This window comes from Idiotropiscis lumnitzeri, chromosome 1 (assembly GCF_059441095.1).
Source record: "Idiotropiscis lumnitzeri isolate Australia: NSW breed Sydney's pygmy pipehorse chromosome 1, RoL_Ilum_1.0, whole genome shotgun sequence".
Classification (NCBI taxonomy): Eukaryota; Metazoa; Chordata; class Actinopteri; order Syngnathiformes; family Syngnathidae; genus Idiotropiscis; species Idiotropiscis lumnitzeri.
Genome location: NC_142391.1, coordinates 6,607,837 through 6,627,287, shown reverse-complemented (window position 1 = coordinate 6,627,287; position 19,451 = coordinate 6,607,837). Strand labels below are relative to the sequence as shown.

Here is a 19,451-nt window from a genome sequence, read left to right as displayed (position 1 = left end):
AATGCGAAACCTGACTGCAACATTGTCTTGAAATCCCACCACGGGCTACAAACCTTACTTCTAAGGACTAAATTGAAATCCTGATTTATTCTACAACTTGAACACTAGGTTTGAAAGCCAAACCCCACCTTGAAAAGCTAATTTGAAATCCTAACAAAAGCCCCAAACCAAAATAGACAAGTTTGAAACCATATTTTGAGACTGAAATTCTGAACAGAAAAGCCTACCCGTCCGTGGCTTGAAACCTGTGAGGAGACGGCAGTTTTATTTGATTTGATTTGTTTCCTTACCATCTTGATCTCCCAATTGACATTCCACTGCTTCATGTTGCTAAAACGCCAGGTCTTGATGGCGTCCCCGGTGCCGGCGTCCATGCGGATCAGACGGTTGTAGGTTATGCCGATCAGCTCGTCCCGCTTCCCGCCCTGGAACCTAACGACAGCTGTGTGTCAACAAAAAAACCCTCCCTAGCCACTCAAACACCTAAAATCGCTTAGGAGTGATTAGGGAATAGGAAACAGGTGATTAATTCCGAACACAGTCCTCCGAGTTGCTACTACTTCCAAATCACCAGAATGAATAGGGAGCTTTTGTGAACTTTTCAGGGGGGGGGAATTCAAAGTTATAAGGCCTGCATGGAAAAAGTGCCACGCCCCCTTTTTAAAAAAAATAAAAATAAAAAAAAATCACATTTTTTGCAAAGCTACGTTCCTTTTCATGGACCACACCCCAAGACCGATTACCGCCAGGTGTATTCAATCAAGAAATCATTTGAAAAGAACCTTCCAGACTAGATGCAGTCAGCCGAAAGATCTAAAACAAAAATGGAATCAAGAACAGATAAATAAACATAAGTGATATCTGTGATTGATGGAACCATGAATTCGGCTCTATAGCCGAAAATCCGAACTTGGGTTCTGCAGCTGAACAACGATCCAAAACACTAGCAAGCTAACTTCTGAACGGCTTTAAAAAAAAAAAAATAAAATACTTTTTGACGTCACGATACGTCTATTCTGGGACTTAATCGTACTTGGCCAGGAAGTGAGTGATTCCAAACTCGGGCAGCGACTGCCACGCCTGGATGAAGCGCATCTTGGCCTCGATGAGACTCATCTGGGCCACGTTCTGGTGGGCTTCAAGGATGCGGGCCGAGATCTGGAGCAACAAACACACACAATAAATCCTCTCCTTGTTTGCTGAGCAATCAACAAAATCCACACCAAGTGAAACCAGGCTGCACACACGAGCTGAAGGAAAATCCAACCCGTGCAACACTGCATGCATGACCTGCCGCCCGTGACAGGACCTTCCCGTAAATGCACCCTGACTTGAAACCCTACTTTGACACTATAAACTTGTCTTGAAACCCCAATTTGACACTGCCAATCCCGATTTGAAATCTTTACCCTTGTTTGCCAGCCCAACCCAGGCTAGAATCTACCCTATCCTAGTTCAAAACTGAATTGAGGCCCCATTTCAAAATAATATCGTGAAAACCCAAACCTTAGTTTAAAACCCCAACCTGGCTTGAAAACCGTATTTCAGGTCCTTACTTTTAAACAATAAATCTGTCTTCTAAAAGCCTAATTTGAAATTCCTCAAACTATCCCGGGGTTAGGGTTTCAAATAAGGGTGCTAAGATAGGGTAAGGGTTTCAAACTAGGGTTGGGGTTGCAAATTAGGGTAACCAAACCCGTGTTAGGGTCAGGTTGTAAGACAATGTTAGGGTTTCAAGCTTGGGTTACAATTTAGAACTCTGGTCTAAAGCAGGGGTGGGCAAACCTTTTGATTGGCGGGCCATAATGGGTTCAAAATTTTGACAGAGGGGCCGGACCAGCTGCTGATGGATGGAATTTTTTGGTAACCTCACCTCATCGGATAAAAAAAAAAAAAAATACATTTAATTTTAAATGAAAGCGAACAAAAGCATTACAACAATATGTATGTCTTCGAAAAACCACAGTATTTAAAAAATAAAACATTAACAAGATTTATTCATTGAATTTTTTTTCAAGTTCGGCGGGCCGGATTAAGACGTTTAACGGGCCACATGTGGCCCCCGGGCCGTAGTTTGCCCACACCTGGTCTAAAATCTGTGTTATGGTTGTAAACCAAGATACGATCCGAAACGCCGCATTAAAGCCAGGACAAATTTCTTCATCCAAACTTGATCCACTCTTGTTGCGTGGAAAGCAGTTGTCGCGGCCCGTCAAGTAAACGACATTCCACATCGCACCGGACGTGGATGCCTCGTCACTGTGCGAAAGCGACGACAGTTGAGCCAATATTGCGCTCTCACCGGATTGTGCGTAAAATCTCAGGCTTTTAAGCGATCAGATAAAAGCTGAATCGATTCTTTAACACGGCGATGAGTTGCGTGTTAAAACGGGTTAGATGCTACATCTTGCACGCTCGCCACTATTTGACACCAAGATGTGGTTACATGAGAGAAAGCTACTCGCTACAAGTTGCCAGGTTATCAAACATGCACCCAGTGGACACTCAGGATTGACTTACCAAATCCCTGATTAAACCTTGCTGGAGAGGCAGGGCAGAAGGGATGAGAAACGGAGGAGAAAGAATCAAAACGGATTGAACGGAGGAAGTCATGTCCACAAGGATGAAGTAAAGAGGAAAGAAAAGAACAGAAGTGGCGATTCAGAGAGAGGTCTGCTTTGTCGAGATTTAAGGTCATCCCACATTTGGTCAGATCTGGGCAAAATTCAATTTTATTTTGTGATTGCATGTCATTAATACAAATAATTTCACAGCATTCACAAATGACGGCAAAAACACATATGAGCAAACTTTTTAAATTATTATTTTGGGACGATTCCTAATCTTGCGGCATTTTTTTTATTTAGCATTTAGCAGGTTTTCATAATAATAATAATAATAACTATATATTATTTAAAAGACTATTACAATATCTATGATTTAAGGGTTAGCTTCAGTAACAGAATGATTTTTTTTAAATGCCGGAGGTATAAATTACAATGCATGGTATAATCCAGATTGCTCAAGAGTTTATAGATCAAATTTAAAAACCAAAAAATGAAAATCTTTCAAAAACCTGACGTGCTCAGAAAAACGTAATGACATGTTTTAAATTGTATTCAAAATATTTGAGGGAAATATATACATACATTTTGACCCTCGTTTGGGAAACAACTTTCTATCTTTATTAGAAGTTGCATTTTTAATGTCTTTCCTCCAGCATTGGAGATTTTATCAATCTCAATTCCAATCAGGCAATGTATATGGTCTATGGCACACATACGTTAATGCTGCAATTCCTTTTACAGCCACAAGAGGGGGATGGAGAGCAAGTGTCACGCAACGTCTGCTGGCCATTTGTTTTTCGAACCACACACACACACACACGCACACACACCCAGGAAGTTGATTGTTATTATGTTGTTGTTTTCTCTTCTCTGAACATGCGCGCGCTTTGGATGGGGAATTCCTGGGAGTGAGTGCGTGTCCGTGTGCGTCCACTGGGACTTTCTGCTAACAGGAAGTCCTCTTTGAAGGAGGATGGGGAGGGCTTTAGGGGGATGGGGGAATCAAAGCTGACCTTGCTTTTCCCAGGCAGTTTTCGCGCGCACTACTCCCATTTCAGAGTACTTCTTTGACCCCCTACAGTATGAGCTGTTCTGTTCACTTAAAAATGAGTGAGTAATGGGACTTTACTGTAGTCCGTGTTTTTCCTGAAATGAAACCGCATGGAGTGACTCTACTATGGAGACCACCTCACCCTACTGCTAACACATTGATGGCAGCCGTGTACTCAGCTGTTCGCAAAGCGCACACAGACAGCTGATGCTTACATGCAAAGCCACAATTCATTATGGCTTACATGTGACATAGCTGCATGAGAGTAACAATGAGTAGCGGTGGGAAGTAACGAAGTAAAAATATTTTAGGTTTTTACTTGTGTATTTATTTTTCCGGCAACATTTTTTACTTTGAATCCTTACATTTGAAATAGTATCAGTACTTTTGACTCCTGATCCTCAGCAAATGATTTTCCCCTCGCAAATCTGAAAATAAGAGATGGGTGCATTGGGGTGCAGGGACCCTCACGTCTTTCAAATGCGCTTGTCGACTATAGTGTCAGTTACTCAGTAGAAGAGGGGGGGGGGGCATTCCAGGGAAAGACAAGGCCGATGCCAGGAGGCGCCCATCTGGGAAGCATCAGACGCCACTCTGTCCCGACCCACTCCTCCAGCAGAGTCATCAACATGTCAACAAGCTCCCACGAAACACTCACACAGCCACAACGCTAACAGTCTAACTGAGCACACACTGCGTACTTGGAGACTCTCACTGAATAACCGCAATGTAATGTCATTGCTTTTTTTTTTTTTGTGTCTCGCTTCCTCTATCTGCCCCCACACGACTCACCTGCTTGTTCTTGTACTTCTTCAGGTAGCGCGGTGACACCAGACACTCGGGGTTGATGTCCGTGGTGATGGGCTCGATGAATTGCGGGTCGGGGTTCATGTGCTGCATCTTGAGGAAGGATAGGATGTTCTGCACCTCCAGGTTGTAGGAGCTGTCCGCCATGGTCTTGCCCTTGGACGCCAAGCGGCAGGCGGCCATCCAGTGGGCGTACTGCTTCTCCTAAAAATAAATAAATCAATAAAAATCTCCAAATTCCCACACTGACCCCAAATCCAAACGTTCGAAAATTCTTCAGTGCGCCACAACAGAATGTCGGCGGAGGGCTCACCGTGTCGCATCGCAGCCAGATCTCGTTCATGCCATCCGCCACGGGAATTAGCAGCTTGATGTTGAATTTCTGACCCGATATATTCACATCTGGGGTCACCTCGCAACCTAAAGTAGTACAGCGATAGCCCAGCGTTAGCCCAAGTACACAGAAACACAAAATTGGAGGGGGGAAAAAGTTTTTTTTTTTTTTTTTTGACACCTCTGAGGTTCATTTGGTGAGCAGGCGTCCCATGTGCCTCTTCTTTACTCTTGTAACAGGAAATTGTGATGTCTTTGAATGTGCACCAGTACTGCTTGTAGCCCTTCAGTGTCAGCTTCTTCGGTCTGGGAAACACATCGTACGTAGGAGTCGATGTAGTAAGTTTCAGAATTATTGCAGTGAGTAAAGAGGAGGGGGGGGGGGAGACAAGGCTGGATGCAGTGCATTTTCAAATCAACTCCAATCATTTTATGAGAGCCCCTCTCTACCCTCCAACTCAAGATCCCCCAGCCTGTCAGCAAAGGCTCAAAGCCAAAAACTGAGTAATTAAGTTTTAAAACCTGCTTACTATTGAACTTCAAAGCTAAACAGAAAGGCCTTTTGGCAAACAACCCAACGTGGATCTTAAACAGGCCTTCGTGTTTGCAGACTAGTTATTTAAGGCCATTTCCTGCTTCCTGCTTTTTGGATAAATGCACCGTCCGACCCTCGCACTTGATAATGTTTTCTGAATGAGAAGGCTGTCTCGTGGTATCGGCTGGCGGAGGGCTTACTTGAAGACTTTGACGTAGTCCGCTAGCTCGGGAATAGACGTGATGTCACCCTGCGAGGAATAGGGGCAGAAAAAAATCCAAACATTGTTAGCCGAAGCTGAGGAAATCCTAACAATTAACAAAGTGAAACAATGATGTCATGCTTAGCTGAGTATAGAGTGGTTTCAACATCCGTTATGCAAGGATTGCAGACGTATTGTGGAACTTTGAAAGTAGAATTATCCATCCATCCATTAACCTAGTAAAACTTTCCCATTGGAGCAAAAAATCATTAGTTCCAGGCTTAAAATCCTGTCATAAAACCTAATTGAATTATAAAGTGGGACCCAGCAACTTGGTGCAAAAGAACTATTAATGTGAGTTGAGCAGCTTCATTCTGACAAGAGTAGTCATTTGGCACCATCTTTCGGCATCAATAGGCATCCATCCATCCATTATCTGTACCGCTTGTCCTCACAAGCGTCGCAGGGACGTGCTGGAGCCAATCCCAGCTGGCTTCGGGCAGTAGGCGGGTTACACCCTGAACTGGTTGCCAGCCAATCACAGGGCACAAAGAGACAAACAAGCATCCGCACTCACACCTCGGGGCAATTTAGAGTGTTCAATCAACTTTCCATGCATGTTTTAGGAATGTGGGAGGAAACCGGAGTACCCGGAGGAAACCCACTCAGGGACGGGGAGAACATGCAAACTCCACACAGGAAGGCCGGAGGTGGAATCGAACCCCCGACCTCTGCAATGTGAGGCCATCGTGCTAGCCAGTCGTCCACCGTGCCACCCCATCAGGAGGCAATTGCAGTATAATATAAAACTTTGTGGTTGCGGTTAATTACTGGCAGATTTTTACAATTTGTGGCAAGTCTCTGCCTCATCTGCCTGCTAAATTATTTTACCGAGCATCCAGACCAGATACCTTGCACAATAACATTTCTTGTTCTATGGTTATCATCATACCTTCCCTCTTTGCCACCAGTCGTCCTTTATTGTGTTGATCGGATTCATTTGTCTTTTGATGCATTTCTTTCCCCCAGAAAATATTTGTGGGACTTTTGGGGAGAGTCATTTGGAGGATGTTTCCTTACCAGGGCGTTGGATGTCTTTCCTCCCTCCAACGTGATCTCCAGGTCGGAGAGGGCGGCGTCCACCTCGTCCACCTCCTTCTCGCTGTTGTTCATGTGGTTGTCCGACGACATGATGGACAGCTTGTTGATGTGGTACTGGCGGGAGGAGAAGCAGGACAGTCAGGACGGATTACACTCCATGACTGGGAATCATGAGCACCACGTTTAATTTGTTCATTGTTGTGAGTACACGCGTGACTCACTTGCGTCTAAATATTAACTGTCACCATTGAAATGATTTGGAAATGTTTAAACCCTTCAAAATTCCAACTTGTTTGCACAATGCGTAAGACGACTATGAAAATATAGATTTTTTATTTTGTTATATTGTCAATAGCGGTTGAATGACTTAAGATTTGCTGCAGTTGAGTATCATGTGATGAAAGTCAAAGTTGATTGATAGTATAGCGGAGCAGTCCGAAAATGTTATTGTTCCTTGGACCAGTTTCATGTGAAGACATTTTTGATTGACGGCTATAGACAAAATTAATTAAGAATTAAAAAATAAATAAATAAATCACAATTACATTGAATGCAGCTATGGTGATTGGTGATATTTCAACCGCTAATTCTCAGTAACGCCCAATTTTATCCTCATTTTGCTAACAGTGCAGTCTTTACACTTATTTTATTATTAAGTCACTCATTTTCTCTGTTGGAGTGCAATAAGCTAATAAACCACCTCTTTTGGAAATTTAAGATTTTACGAAAGCAATTTCATGTAATACTTTCAAAAGTGAACACAACCAAGCCGACAGGTAGCTAAAGTTGAAAATTACAAATTCAAGATAAAAATCCGCACCATTGGTGACTTTCATTACATTTATATCAACACAGCAAAAAATGCTTGACAAAAAGAAGGCAATGTGGACAAAAAATGGTCAGCACAGAGCCCAGACGGTCAGAGGTGCCAAGTTAAAGGATAAGCGTCAACGTTAGCTACTACAACACTAAACACAAGTTGTTGACAAACAGTATTTCTAATGCCAGCCCCCCCCCTTCTGTTATTTGAATGAACAGCTGCTGACCTGTGAAAGACACACAGACATATTGTGATAGTTTAGGTTGGCCAATGTGGGACAAAGGGTGCATATGTGACTCATCACTCCTCTACAGCTGCCTTTTAAACATTTGCAAGGCCTGGCGAGGTCACTTCCTGTTCGCAGCAAAGTTCAAAACGTCACCTGAGTCTATTTTCTAACACCTGATTATCTCATCTCAGTGTGCCGCCAACAGTAGCCGGCGACGTACTGAATGTGGGAAATGCGGGCTCTTTATTTAGACTCGAGTATCCACCTTCCCCTCCCGTGAAACCTCAGCCAACTCCGTGAGCTCATGCAACCCTTGATGAAAAATAGTCTCAAACGGTGGGGAGCGTCCAAACACCCAAGTTGGATTAGCGTCTCTCCTGAGTGGGGAGTAACAGGAAACCAGTTAATTATAACCGCTCAGATGAAACTCATGAGCGAGAACAGTGTCCCGCTGGGTACTGGTTGGTCAAAAATGCAGCATCCTGTGGCCTGAAGATGCTCTATAATTAAACCCAAGGGTGAGGACAGGGTGGTGTCCTAAGGAACCTGGCATGGGCACTTTCTTTTTTTTTTTTTTTAAACGAGGGTCCGAAATAGTTACAGACTAAAGAGGTGGACACACAGAGAGTCTTAACATTGTAACTGATTTTTAAAATGACAAGGCTAAAAATAATATGCAAGTGTGCTTACTGTTCTTTATTGTTTAGTGTGTCACCACGCATGGTTATTTGGAAACCACAGAAATTAACAGGAATAAACCAGATATTTTAAATAAATATATCAATTAATTAATTGAAAAAAATAAATAGATAAATCAAGGCCTTGACTTATTAGTGCCCGAATTTATAATTCTTTCAACTTACGAGAATCACTTGGTTTTTCTTTGTGCAAACTTAAGATGTACCGCCACTCGGGTGAAGTGAAAAAAAGAAATGGAGCAACTAAGATACTGTAATGTTATCATCATCATCATCATCATCATTTCGACCGTTGACAAAGCATCAAAGACAAGGCAGCTTTACCTGCAGCGCGGCAAACATCATCATTTCCTCCTCCGTGCACTCGATTTCCTCCAGCAGGATGGCCCACTTGGACTGCTCGTAGAGCTGGTTCACCCTGATGGCGTCATACTGGGCAATGAGAGGTTGTTTACAGCAGTTAATACACGCACCCACAGGAGGCTGACAGTCAAAAGAGGTACGAGTGGAAACCTTCAAAACGACAGTCGAAAGCCCCCAATGTGGCACACTTTGGGTCCCAACCCAAATTCTCTGGTTTCTTCCCCAACCTTTATTCAAGAAGATGGACCACCACCAAGGATTATGTCACACACGACTCAATTTAGAGAGCATTCAAGGACGGACAAACTTTCACTGTACACAGAGTAAGACTGACTCTTTGTTTTTACGACTTAATATTCACAGTGGTTTGGACACGTCAATGACGATTAAACTAAAATATCACCTATAAACAATAGGACTTTCCATAAAATTTAGCACGGCATTGGAAAGCATCTGACAGTATAAATTCCCAGCAAGTTTTCAAAGATGCAAAGGAAAATAGCAGAAATAAAAAGGGTGACATTAACCAAAGAGCCGAACAGCACCAGTTACAGCTCTTGGCTGATCAGTACCACATGAAGCAATATGATAAATTACGTAAATATCATTGAAATACAAGAAAATGCCCAACAGTGGCGTGTTTAAATAGCAATTCATTTTTTTTTTTTTTTTTTTTAAATATGCCAAAATTTGAGTTCAACTAACATCCCGAACCGGATTGGGCTGTTTTAATAGTTTCGCCTAAATACTTTAACTTAGCGCAGTCTCCTGAAAAAGCCGTGTTGATTGTGTTTTATGGACAGTTACCTTTGGGTTGAGGTCGAAGAAACTGTGGTATTTAAATCTTAGCAGCAACACCTCGTTCTCTTTGACGTCCTGTTCCATCAGAGACCTGGAGGAGTCCAACCACCTGGACACAAACAGTCGTTTGGTCGTAAAACTCCAACAAAATATGGCGCAGCAAGCAACTAAGTGACGTTCCCCTCACCCCTGGTTAATCTTGGCTTTATCCAGTAGAGACTGCGGCTTGTAAAGCTTGACCAGGATGTCCGGGGAGGCGATGGGCTGGCTGACGGCGAGGATGCCGGGGTTGCCCTCCGACAGGGGGCTGTCGCCGAACCAGGCGGACGTGGGTGACAACGGGCTGCCGTCTCGTGAGTCGTACGTGGGCGTCATGGTCTTGCTGTACAAGCCCGGGCTGGAGTAGATGCTTCCTGAAAGTCATCGGGGGGGGGGGGGCGTATTAGAAACTTGGGGAAAACAACAGTGGAGCACAAACGAAAAGCTGTCGTTTGTTTGGTGATGCACGTATGAAATTAGGCAGAGATATACTCGTTGTGAGATCGACTTAGAAAAAAAGTGCTAGCCCAAAAAAAAAAAAAAATCATTCGAACAACACTATTGTTTTATAAACAAAGTGCAATTAATGAAATAATTTAGGGTCATTCTTTGCCCAAATGTTCACCAATTAACTGCCTCATTTGCATAATATGCCACGACCCAGAGCATTACTTAATATCTGTCAATACAACATATTTTTTTTGTTATCTTTTGACAAAGTTTTCAGAGCACTGGTTGCCATTTTGAACGAAAAATGGTGGCCATTCAAAGTTTTTGATGACAAGCACTTTTTTTCCCCTCAAATAACTTAAAGGTTATATTCAAACCAAATTCCATGCTTGCATCATCACCTGAATGCTTGCTCAAAACAAACAAAAAAAAAAAATAAATCAAGTTTAGCTGCTCCACTAAGTGCACGTTGACAAATACCGAAGGTGAACACTCCCACACTTATTAGCAGCTCAGCCATGTTCCAGCTCCACACGTTGCAGATGAGTGACTTCAATAACGACGTCCCGGTGGGACCGATGTGGATCAGCATGCACACGATGCACGAGATGATTAGGGTTTACTCACTCAGGGGGGGTACACACAAAAGATTGACAACCTCCTCACCGCCACAAAAAGAATTTATTAGCTTATCTCCATTGCACTGAATCGTCTTTATATTTTAAATGTCCGTTTGGGAAAGGCTGATTCAGGGCCACGGGATGGATAATCAAGCTTTTGCCTGCTTTTGTCAGTAAGAGGGAAATGATGCTAGAAAAGTTGCCAGATTACCTTAATGTGTGTACCCCCTTTGTGAGTAAAGTGGGGCAGGAGAAAACGACATCGCACAACTTGGCACGGAGGGGAAGCGGAAAGATTTCCGGGTATGTGAGCCAAAGCACCTTACTATTGAACAATTAAGCGAGTGAATCGGATCTAGTTGGATTCCGTCAAACATCGTTGCAGCGTTATTGCTGCTCGCCTTCTGTAGCGTCAACAAGCAACACTGTAGCGAATCCCTTCTGAAATCAGGAAGTGGGCTTGGTTTGGGTTTCAAACGGAGGTCATGAGAACAGGGTGCAAGCTCGGAGGACGGGGCCGCACATCCTCAGCAGAGAAGCGTGTTATTCATGCGCTCCTTGGTTGGATTTTCTCTAATGCCCAAGTTCAGCAGGTCAGGAAGTCACTCCAACAGGGGTCTCTTGAGGAATCCAAAAGTGGAGACCTTGTATAAGGGGGGAAAAGCCGGTTTCAAAACACAACTCCTCCATCCTGTTTACAAACTCTGATATGCGAGTCAAAGTCAGTTTGAATGCCGACATGCATCAACTCCCTAAGACTCCCACACATGGGATTTGTAGACCACCAAAGGCTGTTAAGGAGAAACTTTCTCACTCCTTAAAATGTTTGGAATTCCACTAGAAAGAGCATTTTCAGCGACGCTCTAACAAAACAAACGACTGCTAGCCATAGACTGTACGATTAGGACGACGTTTTACATTTCAAGCTGGAAACCGCCACGAGAAATCGGCCCATCTGAGACACATACGTAGCATTTAGATGGGTTGCCTTCACACAGTGATCTGGAACAAATGAGGCAGACACGCGTTCCGGAAACATTGGTACATCCAAGTGGTATAACAGCATTGGTCTTCCTCTGCCATTCACACAGAACCATGCAAGACTCGACCAGACATTGCGATCTCCTCACAACTGATATCGTAAACACAATTTGTGAGTCCTGCTTTTACAATTAGAAATCCCATCCCACAGTGAAAAAGTCTTGATCATGATTTGAACAGACAGTCGTCGGCCAATTAAAATGCACGCTAATGTCACCTAAAGGACTTCTGTTCAATCAGATATTAACTCACACACTTTGCCATTATTTGCAACAACTACAGCGTAAGCCCAGCTCAAGGGATGCCAAAGCTCTCATTACGTGGCCCTGCGAGTCAGCTGACTTCCCCCTCAAAAAAGGGAGACCACCCGGACTAGTGCGAGTCCTGCGAAGGATATGGACGTCGTGTGATCTCCACACGGCAGCTGTGGTCAGGGTGAGGATGAAGGAAAGGGAAGGCCTTGGCGAGGAAGCAATGCTGCAGAAACAGAAGAGGACAGAAGGGGAAAGCTTACCTTTGACGGGTCCGATGTATATTATCTCAGAGGCTAGGATAAAGACAGAAAGGCAGGGAAAAGAGGACAGTGGACGAAATGTCAATGGGAATATTCAGGATACTTTTGTTTTGTTTGTTTCAAGGAAGGATGGAAAAAGAAGTAGAAAGGAAAAAAGTAGGAGGAGATATTGGTCATTTTTAGAGGTGAGAGCGACAATGACTCAAGTTAGCCTCTTGGTAGAGGCATGGAAGGCCCGCCCGTTCTGAGACACTCATTGGGGCGTCAAAACAGGCGAGGCGTTGTTGTGATAGTCCCAAGCGTCCATGTTGATCCATGTCGAACACAATGTATTAACATGCCAGCCAAGAAACTGGAGACACTAGCTCAAGTCTTAAAATGGACTCTTTCGATGTTCTTCAGTGTTCTTGGCACGAGGTATTTTCTAAACGGTACTTTTAAAAGATGGAGGGTGAGGTTTTCAGTCTCCAAGAGGAAATAATTGGTCATTACCTCAGGGCTATTCGCAGACTGTTATTTGTGGCTCCGACCATACGGCGTGGGTACGCTATTATGTGTTTAAACATCATTTTCATGAAACTGAAATTCTCCCCCAAAACATTAGTAGGTGGGAAAAAAAATAAAACTTTGGACTTGATTGCTTAGTTCCGTCACAATGGAGCACACCGCTTAGCAGCGACCAAGGGAGGCACTGTTGATTCAGTATCTAAAGAGGTGCACAAAGCTCGCTAAGGGAAGTTGAATAACATCCACGGGCAGCTAATTTCTAAAAACACCAGGGTCAGATAGTTCAGAATTGACTGATTAATTACATTAAGTGGAGTGCATCATCTCAAAGCAGCAACCAGTGACAGATAATTCGCTATCTTTAAAAAAAAATAAAATAAAATAAAAAAAACGTCAACTTGTCAAATTGAAAGTCGACGGACAATCATGCAGAATCTGCTTATGCAACGTCATTCATCTGCGGAAAAGTGCAAAAGCATTGAAGCAGGTGTTATAAATATTCAGAAAGAATTACTTGCATCCCATTGAGAATATCACATTTGAAAAAAAAAAAATTCTTAGGAATGTGGGGAATCGAGCTTTGAGTTGATGGCCATGTAAAGAAGTCAACGTAAAAGCAGTAAAATTTTCCAAATCCTCGCACATAACTCCACGCGGGGCAATGACATGAAACAGGAGTTCAAAATAGTTTGCCTTTGAAAATATTTTAACGCAATAATTAATTGTGTGTAGGAAAGCAAAAACGTCCATCCAAGATATGCGCAACTCTACCCTGAGTACATTAAGCACGCAGGAAAAGTAAGTGACCACGTCGGCTTTGGAAGTGATTACATCGCTTCCTCCCTCATTGTGATTTCAATCAGGAGAGCCGGGCTAACCGGCCAGGCCCTGACACACGGGACGGAAGAACGCCGAGCAATTTGGCGAGCTATAGTATGTGATCTGATGGGAGGGGGTGGGGGGCGGGGTGGATTGCGCACATTCTTGTCGTTAAGTGAACCCTTGGCACCATCAAACAGAAATCATATATCGGTCCATCGAAAGATAAAGACACCCTGGAGGAAATGTAATGACGAGGGTTTTTGGGTGTTGCCGCAGTCCTCCATTATATAAAAAAAAAAAAATTTAAAATGGAATTGTGTTTTGGGGATGCTGCTTGCACACACAAATGGGTGTTTAGGTTAAACGGTGAAAGTGTCGCTGACCCTCCTCCTCTAGCGGCCACTTGGGTCGTAACTCATCACCGGCTAGGCTAAAAGCGGGGTTTAAAACGGCAGCGTGACCAACTATGTGTGGAATCTCAACCATCCGTCCTCCTCCCCGCCAAGGAAGCCGGGGCTGCAGAGGCCACGTAGAGCTCGTATATTTGGATCAACGCATCTTTTGGTGGCTGTCGGACCCAGATTCAAAATCCAGGCACCATCGGAACCATCTGAGTGTGACACGTTTAGTTCATGATAAAATAGCCTCAGGGACTGACCTGATCCAGGGGTTAACAGAGGACCCTCTAACTCCAGATCATCCTCCTCGGCTTCCTCCAACTTTTTTTTCTTCTTTTTGGGATCACGCGGCTTGCGCAGTAGAGATAACTCCTCTGGGTGACGGATATCTGTGGAGAGAGATACAGGATGAACAATCAACAGACGGTTGATTGTTTGAACCTAACAGGGGAAAAAAAGTCAGGGTTGAAAAGGCCATGGTTAAGAAAGCATTTCTAGTAAAAAAAACCCCAAAAAAACTATGGAACGAGATGGCAAAGAGAGACAGGCGAAGGTAACAAATTCACAGACAGCTGCCGCGCATGAGGATTGGAAAAAAAAAAAATATAAATCCCTTTTCTCAAGGCCCCACAAATCTTTGCTCGGAGTGTAATCCCCAAGTGAGACAGGCCAGACAACCTCAACCATCCCACCCCCACTTTCAACAACCATTTCTCAAACTCGTGCGATTGGGTTGCTGCTGAGCAGTAGAATTTTGAACGCATCTCAAAAGTGTGCGTGTGTGTGTGAGAGCGTGCTTGTGCCTTGAAAACTTCACAATTCAAAATGATGAGTAAACCAGAGCAGTTTCTTCCCACTCTTTACCCCCCTCCTCGAGTCTCGGAGGCCAGGAAAGCATCCGTGCGCATAGACGTCACAAGATGGTGAGGCTTGTGTTGGCGAGGTGCTTCTCGCGTATTCTCAAGTATTAAAAAACGTTTACCAGTCTATCACCCAGACCCAAGACGTCCAACAGACTTCCTTCTGTAGTCAAATCCATGTTATTGTCAGCCAATGTGCTTTTGACATGCTTGATTAAATAAAGTAAAATTACTCGCCAAGGCGGAGATTCGAACCCGGAACCTCAAAATTGTGTGGCAGGATTGCTAACCATGATGACCGTGAGCTGCCCCCAATCCAGTTTCACATATTGTCCCGTGAAGCCATCGCCATCGTCACACTTTTCTTTTCTCTGGTTCTCATCATTATCACATCCAAGCACACCAAACTGAAGTCATCATCTTAAGGTGCCATTTTGCAAAATTATTTGGACAATTTTGGAGGTTCCACTGGAACTCTGATAATGGATGGCGCTGTGTGACTGAAGAGTCTGTTAAGGGAAGCGTGAGCAGAGGGAGAACATGGTAGCAAGAAAGCTCCTTGTTTGCTTTGTGTAACTAAAGCAAAAGCATTCCAAGGTATTAAAAACTACCAGATGGGAGTTCGCTCACTCTCACTCGCTCGGGCTCTCCCCCTCTACTCCTCTGGCTTCACTGTAGCGTTCAAGCACAATCCCTGTGCCCTTATACAGCCATGTGAGCTTCAGGCCCACTGAGCTGGGCTCCAGCACAAACACACACACTCACGCGCACCCCCACACGTGTGTTTTGGGAGACACGTGGCAATTTTACTTACTACTGAGGGAAAATGGGGGTTTAATAATTGTAATATTCATTGCGTTCATTTGGACTTTTTGTAATACCACCTCAGAAGGGTATTGCAAAACGAGGAGAAACGGGATGAGCTCCTGTAGATGTTTAGAAATAACTATTCTACAGATTATCCTAAGCATTAATCGAGTAATCAGATAAAAAAAATGATTTGCCGTTATTAAATCTTAACAACTGTGACTTTGAGTATGTGTTGCTTTAAAAAGGTGGGGTCTGGCCTGGTGAGTGATATGGGAGCCGGTGAATGAAAGTTGTAAAAATGGCGGTTGCGCGCTCAGGTTAGTGTTTTACTGATGAGCAACTAATCCAGAGGCAGTCTGTGTGTTGGGATTGTGATTCTTTAGCAAGTTCTGCTTTGCAGTCAGCATTGCATTTTGTTACTCATTGAAATGAAATGTGAAACAACTGCTCACCACCTTCCTGCAGACTTATTTCTCGACGGGGGGGGGGGGGGGGCTCGAGTCTGTAGCAACCATAAAAAACGAAAAATGATGACTGCAAAGCTTAGAGGCAGAGGCTTTGTCTCTCATTTTTTATTTTTTTTTAAATAAATCTTATGTGTGAGACTTTCTTTGCTTACTATTTTTATTTTTTTCCCCCTGCGACAACCTCACAGAAATTTACCAGCGATGCAATGAGTTCTACAAATCTCAGAACAGGAAAGTGTACAAGTATAGAACATTCGATTTATTATTTTTAAGCTTTCTCATTAAAAGAACTCATTTTTTTACACTTGCGAGGCAGTTAGGAATGTTAAAATGTTACCTTAAAAAAAAAAAAACTTGTGTGATTAATTTTGACCTTGACTAGTACAACTAATCTCGTCGCCAAAATTATATGAATGACTACTGTGTTTCTTTCTTAGAAACAAAGTCTCCCCTTGCCGCAACGTCACTAACTTTTGAAAGAAAAAAAGGCCTAAAGGATTTCCGTTGCTGGGAAAATTCAGACAAACAAAAAAACACCAGCAGAAGTAGAATTTACCTGGCAGAGAAACAATAGAGATACATGTGACTAACTGCGCCCCGCTAGTATTTTTCTAATTTATTGCTGACAGCGCATGTTGAATTATAGGATCATAATATTTCACAAGCCAGCAGGAAAAAGTTCTCCGACACATGCCACATACTTGCGGCCTAGTGTGTTGACACTTACGAGAAAAACAACAACAAAAAAAAAAACAAGGTCCATTAGCGGAATTGACACCTCCAGAAGAAGAGTCAATCTTCCATTCTGCAGACTTGTGGCAGTGTGCGGGCCTACAGCCAGAACTGAGGGCTTGACATAATTCCAGCAACGAAAAAAAAAAAAAAAGAGAGAAAAAAAAAAAAAAAGCTGTGCTGGAGATGTGTGCTCAGTGGAACACATGATTCACTGCAGTGACTAAGGCCAATCACGACACCATCACATTCTAAATTTACAGAGTAAGAACGGAATCGGAGATTTAAAAAAAAAAAAAAAAGACCTTAAAAGGACTAAAATGTATCGGCTGATATTTCCCTCATGTACCTTAGATGCAACGCGAGCGACTTCCTGTCTGTTGGATCAATAACAAAGCAGTCAATTAATAAGAGACTAATAAACTGTGGACTGAGAAATAATATGAGGGAAGAAACTCAATTCGATCATTACGTTGCAATTTTTCTGGCCTAACTAGATCAAAACGAGGCCGCCAAGGCCCGATTAAGTTATTGGAAGAGGTACAGAAATACCAAGAAAATCAAGAAAGGAGCAAAAACGCCGATGATGTTCATTAAAACAGGACTTTTAGCTGAAAGCAAAAGCACATTTGGTGTGACGAGAGTTCAGGCACGCTAAGCAGACGTCAGTTGACGGGCTGTAAATGTATTCAAGGACGGACCTTTTTGGCATTCTGAAATGCATGTTTAGTGCTCGAGCACAACACTTGAAAAGCAACGTAGGATGGAAACTGCTGTTGATCACTTTATTTAATCAACATGTTGTTACGCACTGACCACCGTCCGCCTTGGGGATGAATGAATGGATGTAACAGAACAAAACAATCAAATATGCCATAGATTGGCAACTTTGGTGTTGAAACATTCAGTCAGATTCATGATTGCCAAAACATATTCCACCTCAAATAACTTAACTATTTATAAACTCGTCGTTACTCGTGTATAGAAAACGTCATTGATGTTGACTCATTTTGTCTTATTTATGGTAAGAAAAATCTGAGAAAATAAACGCCCGGCCTCATTTAACTCTTGATTCCGCTCGATAGTGACCATAATCATATATCATGTGCAAGATTGTTTCATCATTTCCTTTGTTTTGAAAATCAGTACAACGCAAAAAAAAAAAAAAAAAAAAAGGTCCTGGCACAGATTAAGAAGTTCCACATTTTAAGAAATCTGGTACTTGCTTGATGCTTACAAGCCTTCAGTACACTAAGTGTCTTGTCTTCGCACAGATGCTCGCTAAAGTCGTTCATGTGGTGCTTAAGTGGAGCAACCTGATTCTTGTTTACGTTAAGTGGTGGAACTCAGCTGGGAAATAGAAGCCCCCCCCCCCCTTTTTTTTTTTTTTTGCAGCACCTTTGGACTTGCAGCTCCGGTCATGCGTTAGTCACTTGTGAAGACTCAATCATGAGGAGGTAAACAATGGCGCTCTGTGCTTATAACACGGGAAAGGTGACTGAAGTTAACTCTGGGATGTCTAGACAAGACAAACTCATGTCTGACTGGACAAATGGGTGAGGAGGTGGTTCTGATTAGTGGCAGATGGCTGGTTTTGGTGGAAAACAAACACGGTTGCGGAACGGCATAATAAAGCATTTTAACGCAAATTGGTAATATCGAGTGTCACATACAGTACCTGATAAGATAGATGGATGCATTGATAGATGGGCTCATTGTGGGACTAATAAAGGACATCTTATCTTATCTTATCTTAAACGCTGCTTTAACATATTAAGGGTTTACATTAAAGTTGAGACACACTTATGACTGGAATGGGCACAAATACTGTAGTCTCCAATTTCCTAAAAAGGCTGCACGAGTCCTCAAGCGTTATCGTCTTGTGACAAGTGCCGCGTGGAAGAAAGGTCAAAACTGGGGTGGAACGGCGCGATTTTTACAGCATTTATTAAAAGCGCAGTATAGGACTGTCTGTGAACGTGGGAGAAGCTGTTAAGATGGGAGTGTTCTCTGGACTTCCGACACTGTGCTAATGAATGGGAGTGTTTGTGTTCAGGAGCTTTGACTGGTGAAAGAATATCTGGAAAATAAATTAAGAGTTTGTTTACATTGTAGAATTGGAGATTTGTGCCAATATCGTAGTCAATAGAAAAACGCCAGGATTAAACTAACAAGAACAGGTTTGGGAGCTACTTATAATAAAAGTAAATAGAAACGAGGACTAGCTCACAACTTTCTGCCAGAATGTTTAATATTTTTGACTTTCACTCTTACTAATAGCACATTCGTCTCTGCGTTTTGCAACCAAGTGCCGCCTTGACAGCCAAATCTTGCAACGACTCGGCATGCACCAAGTATGCCAAAGCGGCTAAAATAGATCTAATACAGACGCATTCCCGACCAGGGCGGCCCCAGCCAAAGATACAGCCCTGTTTCTCCACAATTTGTCGCTTTCCAAAACAATGTCTCTGTGCCCTACAGAGAATAAAAATGTGCGCCTTTCTGATGAAATAAAATGCAGGTAAACACTGCCACCTGATCTTGCCTGCCAGCCGAACGCCATCCATAAAGAAGCAGGCAACACGTGTGCAATGACACTTCATGATGGACAGATTCATAAAGAAAAGTTGGAAGTAGAAGGTTAAAGGGGCCAACCCCTGACTGTTAGGTCTGCGATAGAGATA

At 43.1% G+C, this 19,451-nt stretch overlaps 1 protein-coding gene across 3 annotated transcripts in view; it reads right to left on the bottom strand.

Annotated features, from left to right (window-relative positions):
• fermt2 (FERM domain containing kindlin 2) overlaps nt 1-19,451 on the bottom strand; it is a 42,773-nt gene that overhangs the window by 2,569 nt on the left and 20,753 nt on the right. The window contains exons 4-16 of one of the 3 annotated variants that reach the window (XM_088313751.1): nt 14,159-14,287; nt 12,172-12,204; nt 9,695-9,920; nt 9,514-9,616; nt 8,668-8,775; nt 6,576-6,710; nt 5,494-5,543; nt 4,940-5,064; nt 4,739-4,845; nt 4,411-4,629; nt 2,521-2,541; nt 1,034-1,158; nt 291-432 (exon numbers count right to left, since the gene is read on the bottom strand). In XM_088313751.1, the coding sequence (XP_088169877.1) occupies nt 291-432; nt 1,034-1,158; nt 2,521-2,541; nt 4,411-4,629; nt 4,739-4,845; nt 4,940-5,064; nt 5,494-5,543; nt 6,576-6,710; nt 8,668-8,775; nt 9,514-9,616; nt 9,695-9,920; nt 12,172-12,204; nt 14,159-14,287 (1,523 nt within the window). The remainder of the gene's footprint in view (nt 1-290; nt 433-1,033; nt 1,159-2,520; nt 2,542-4,410; nt 4,630-4,738; nt 4,846-4,939; nt 5,065-5,493; nt 5,544-6,575; nt 6,711-8,667; nt 8,776-9,513; nt 9,617-9,694; nt 9,921-12,171; nt 12,205-14,158; nt 14,288-19,451) is intronic. The other 2 variants (XM_088313761.1, XM_088313771.1) reach the window with 2 other exon arrangements.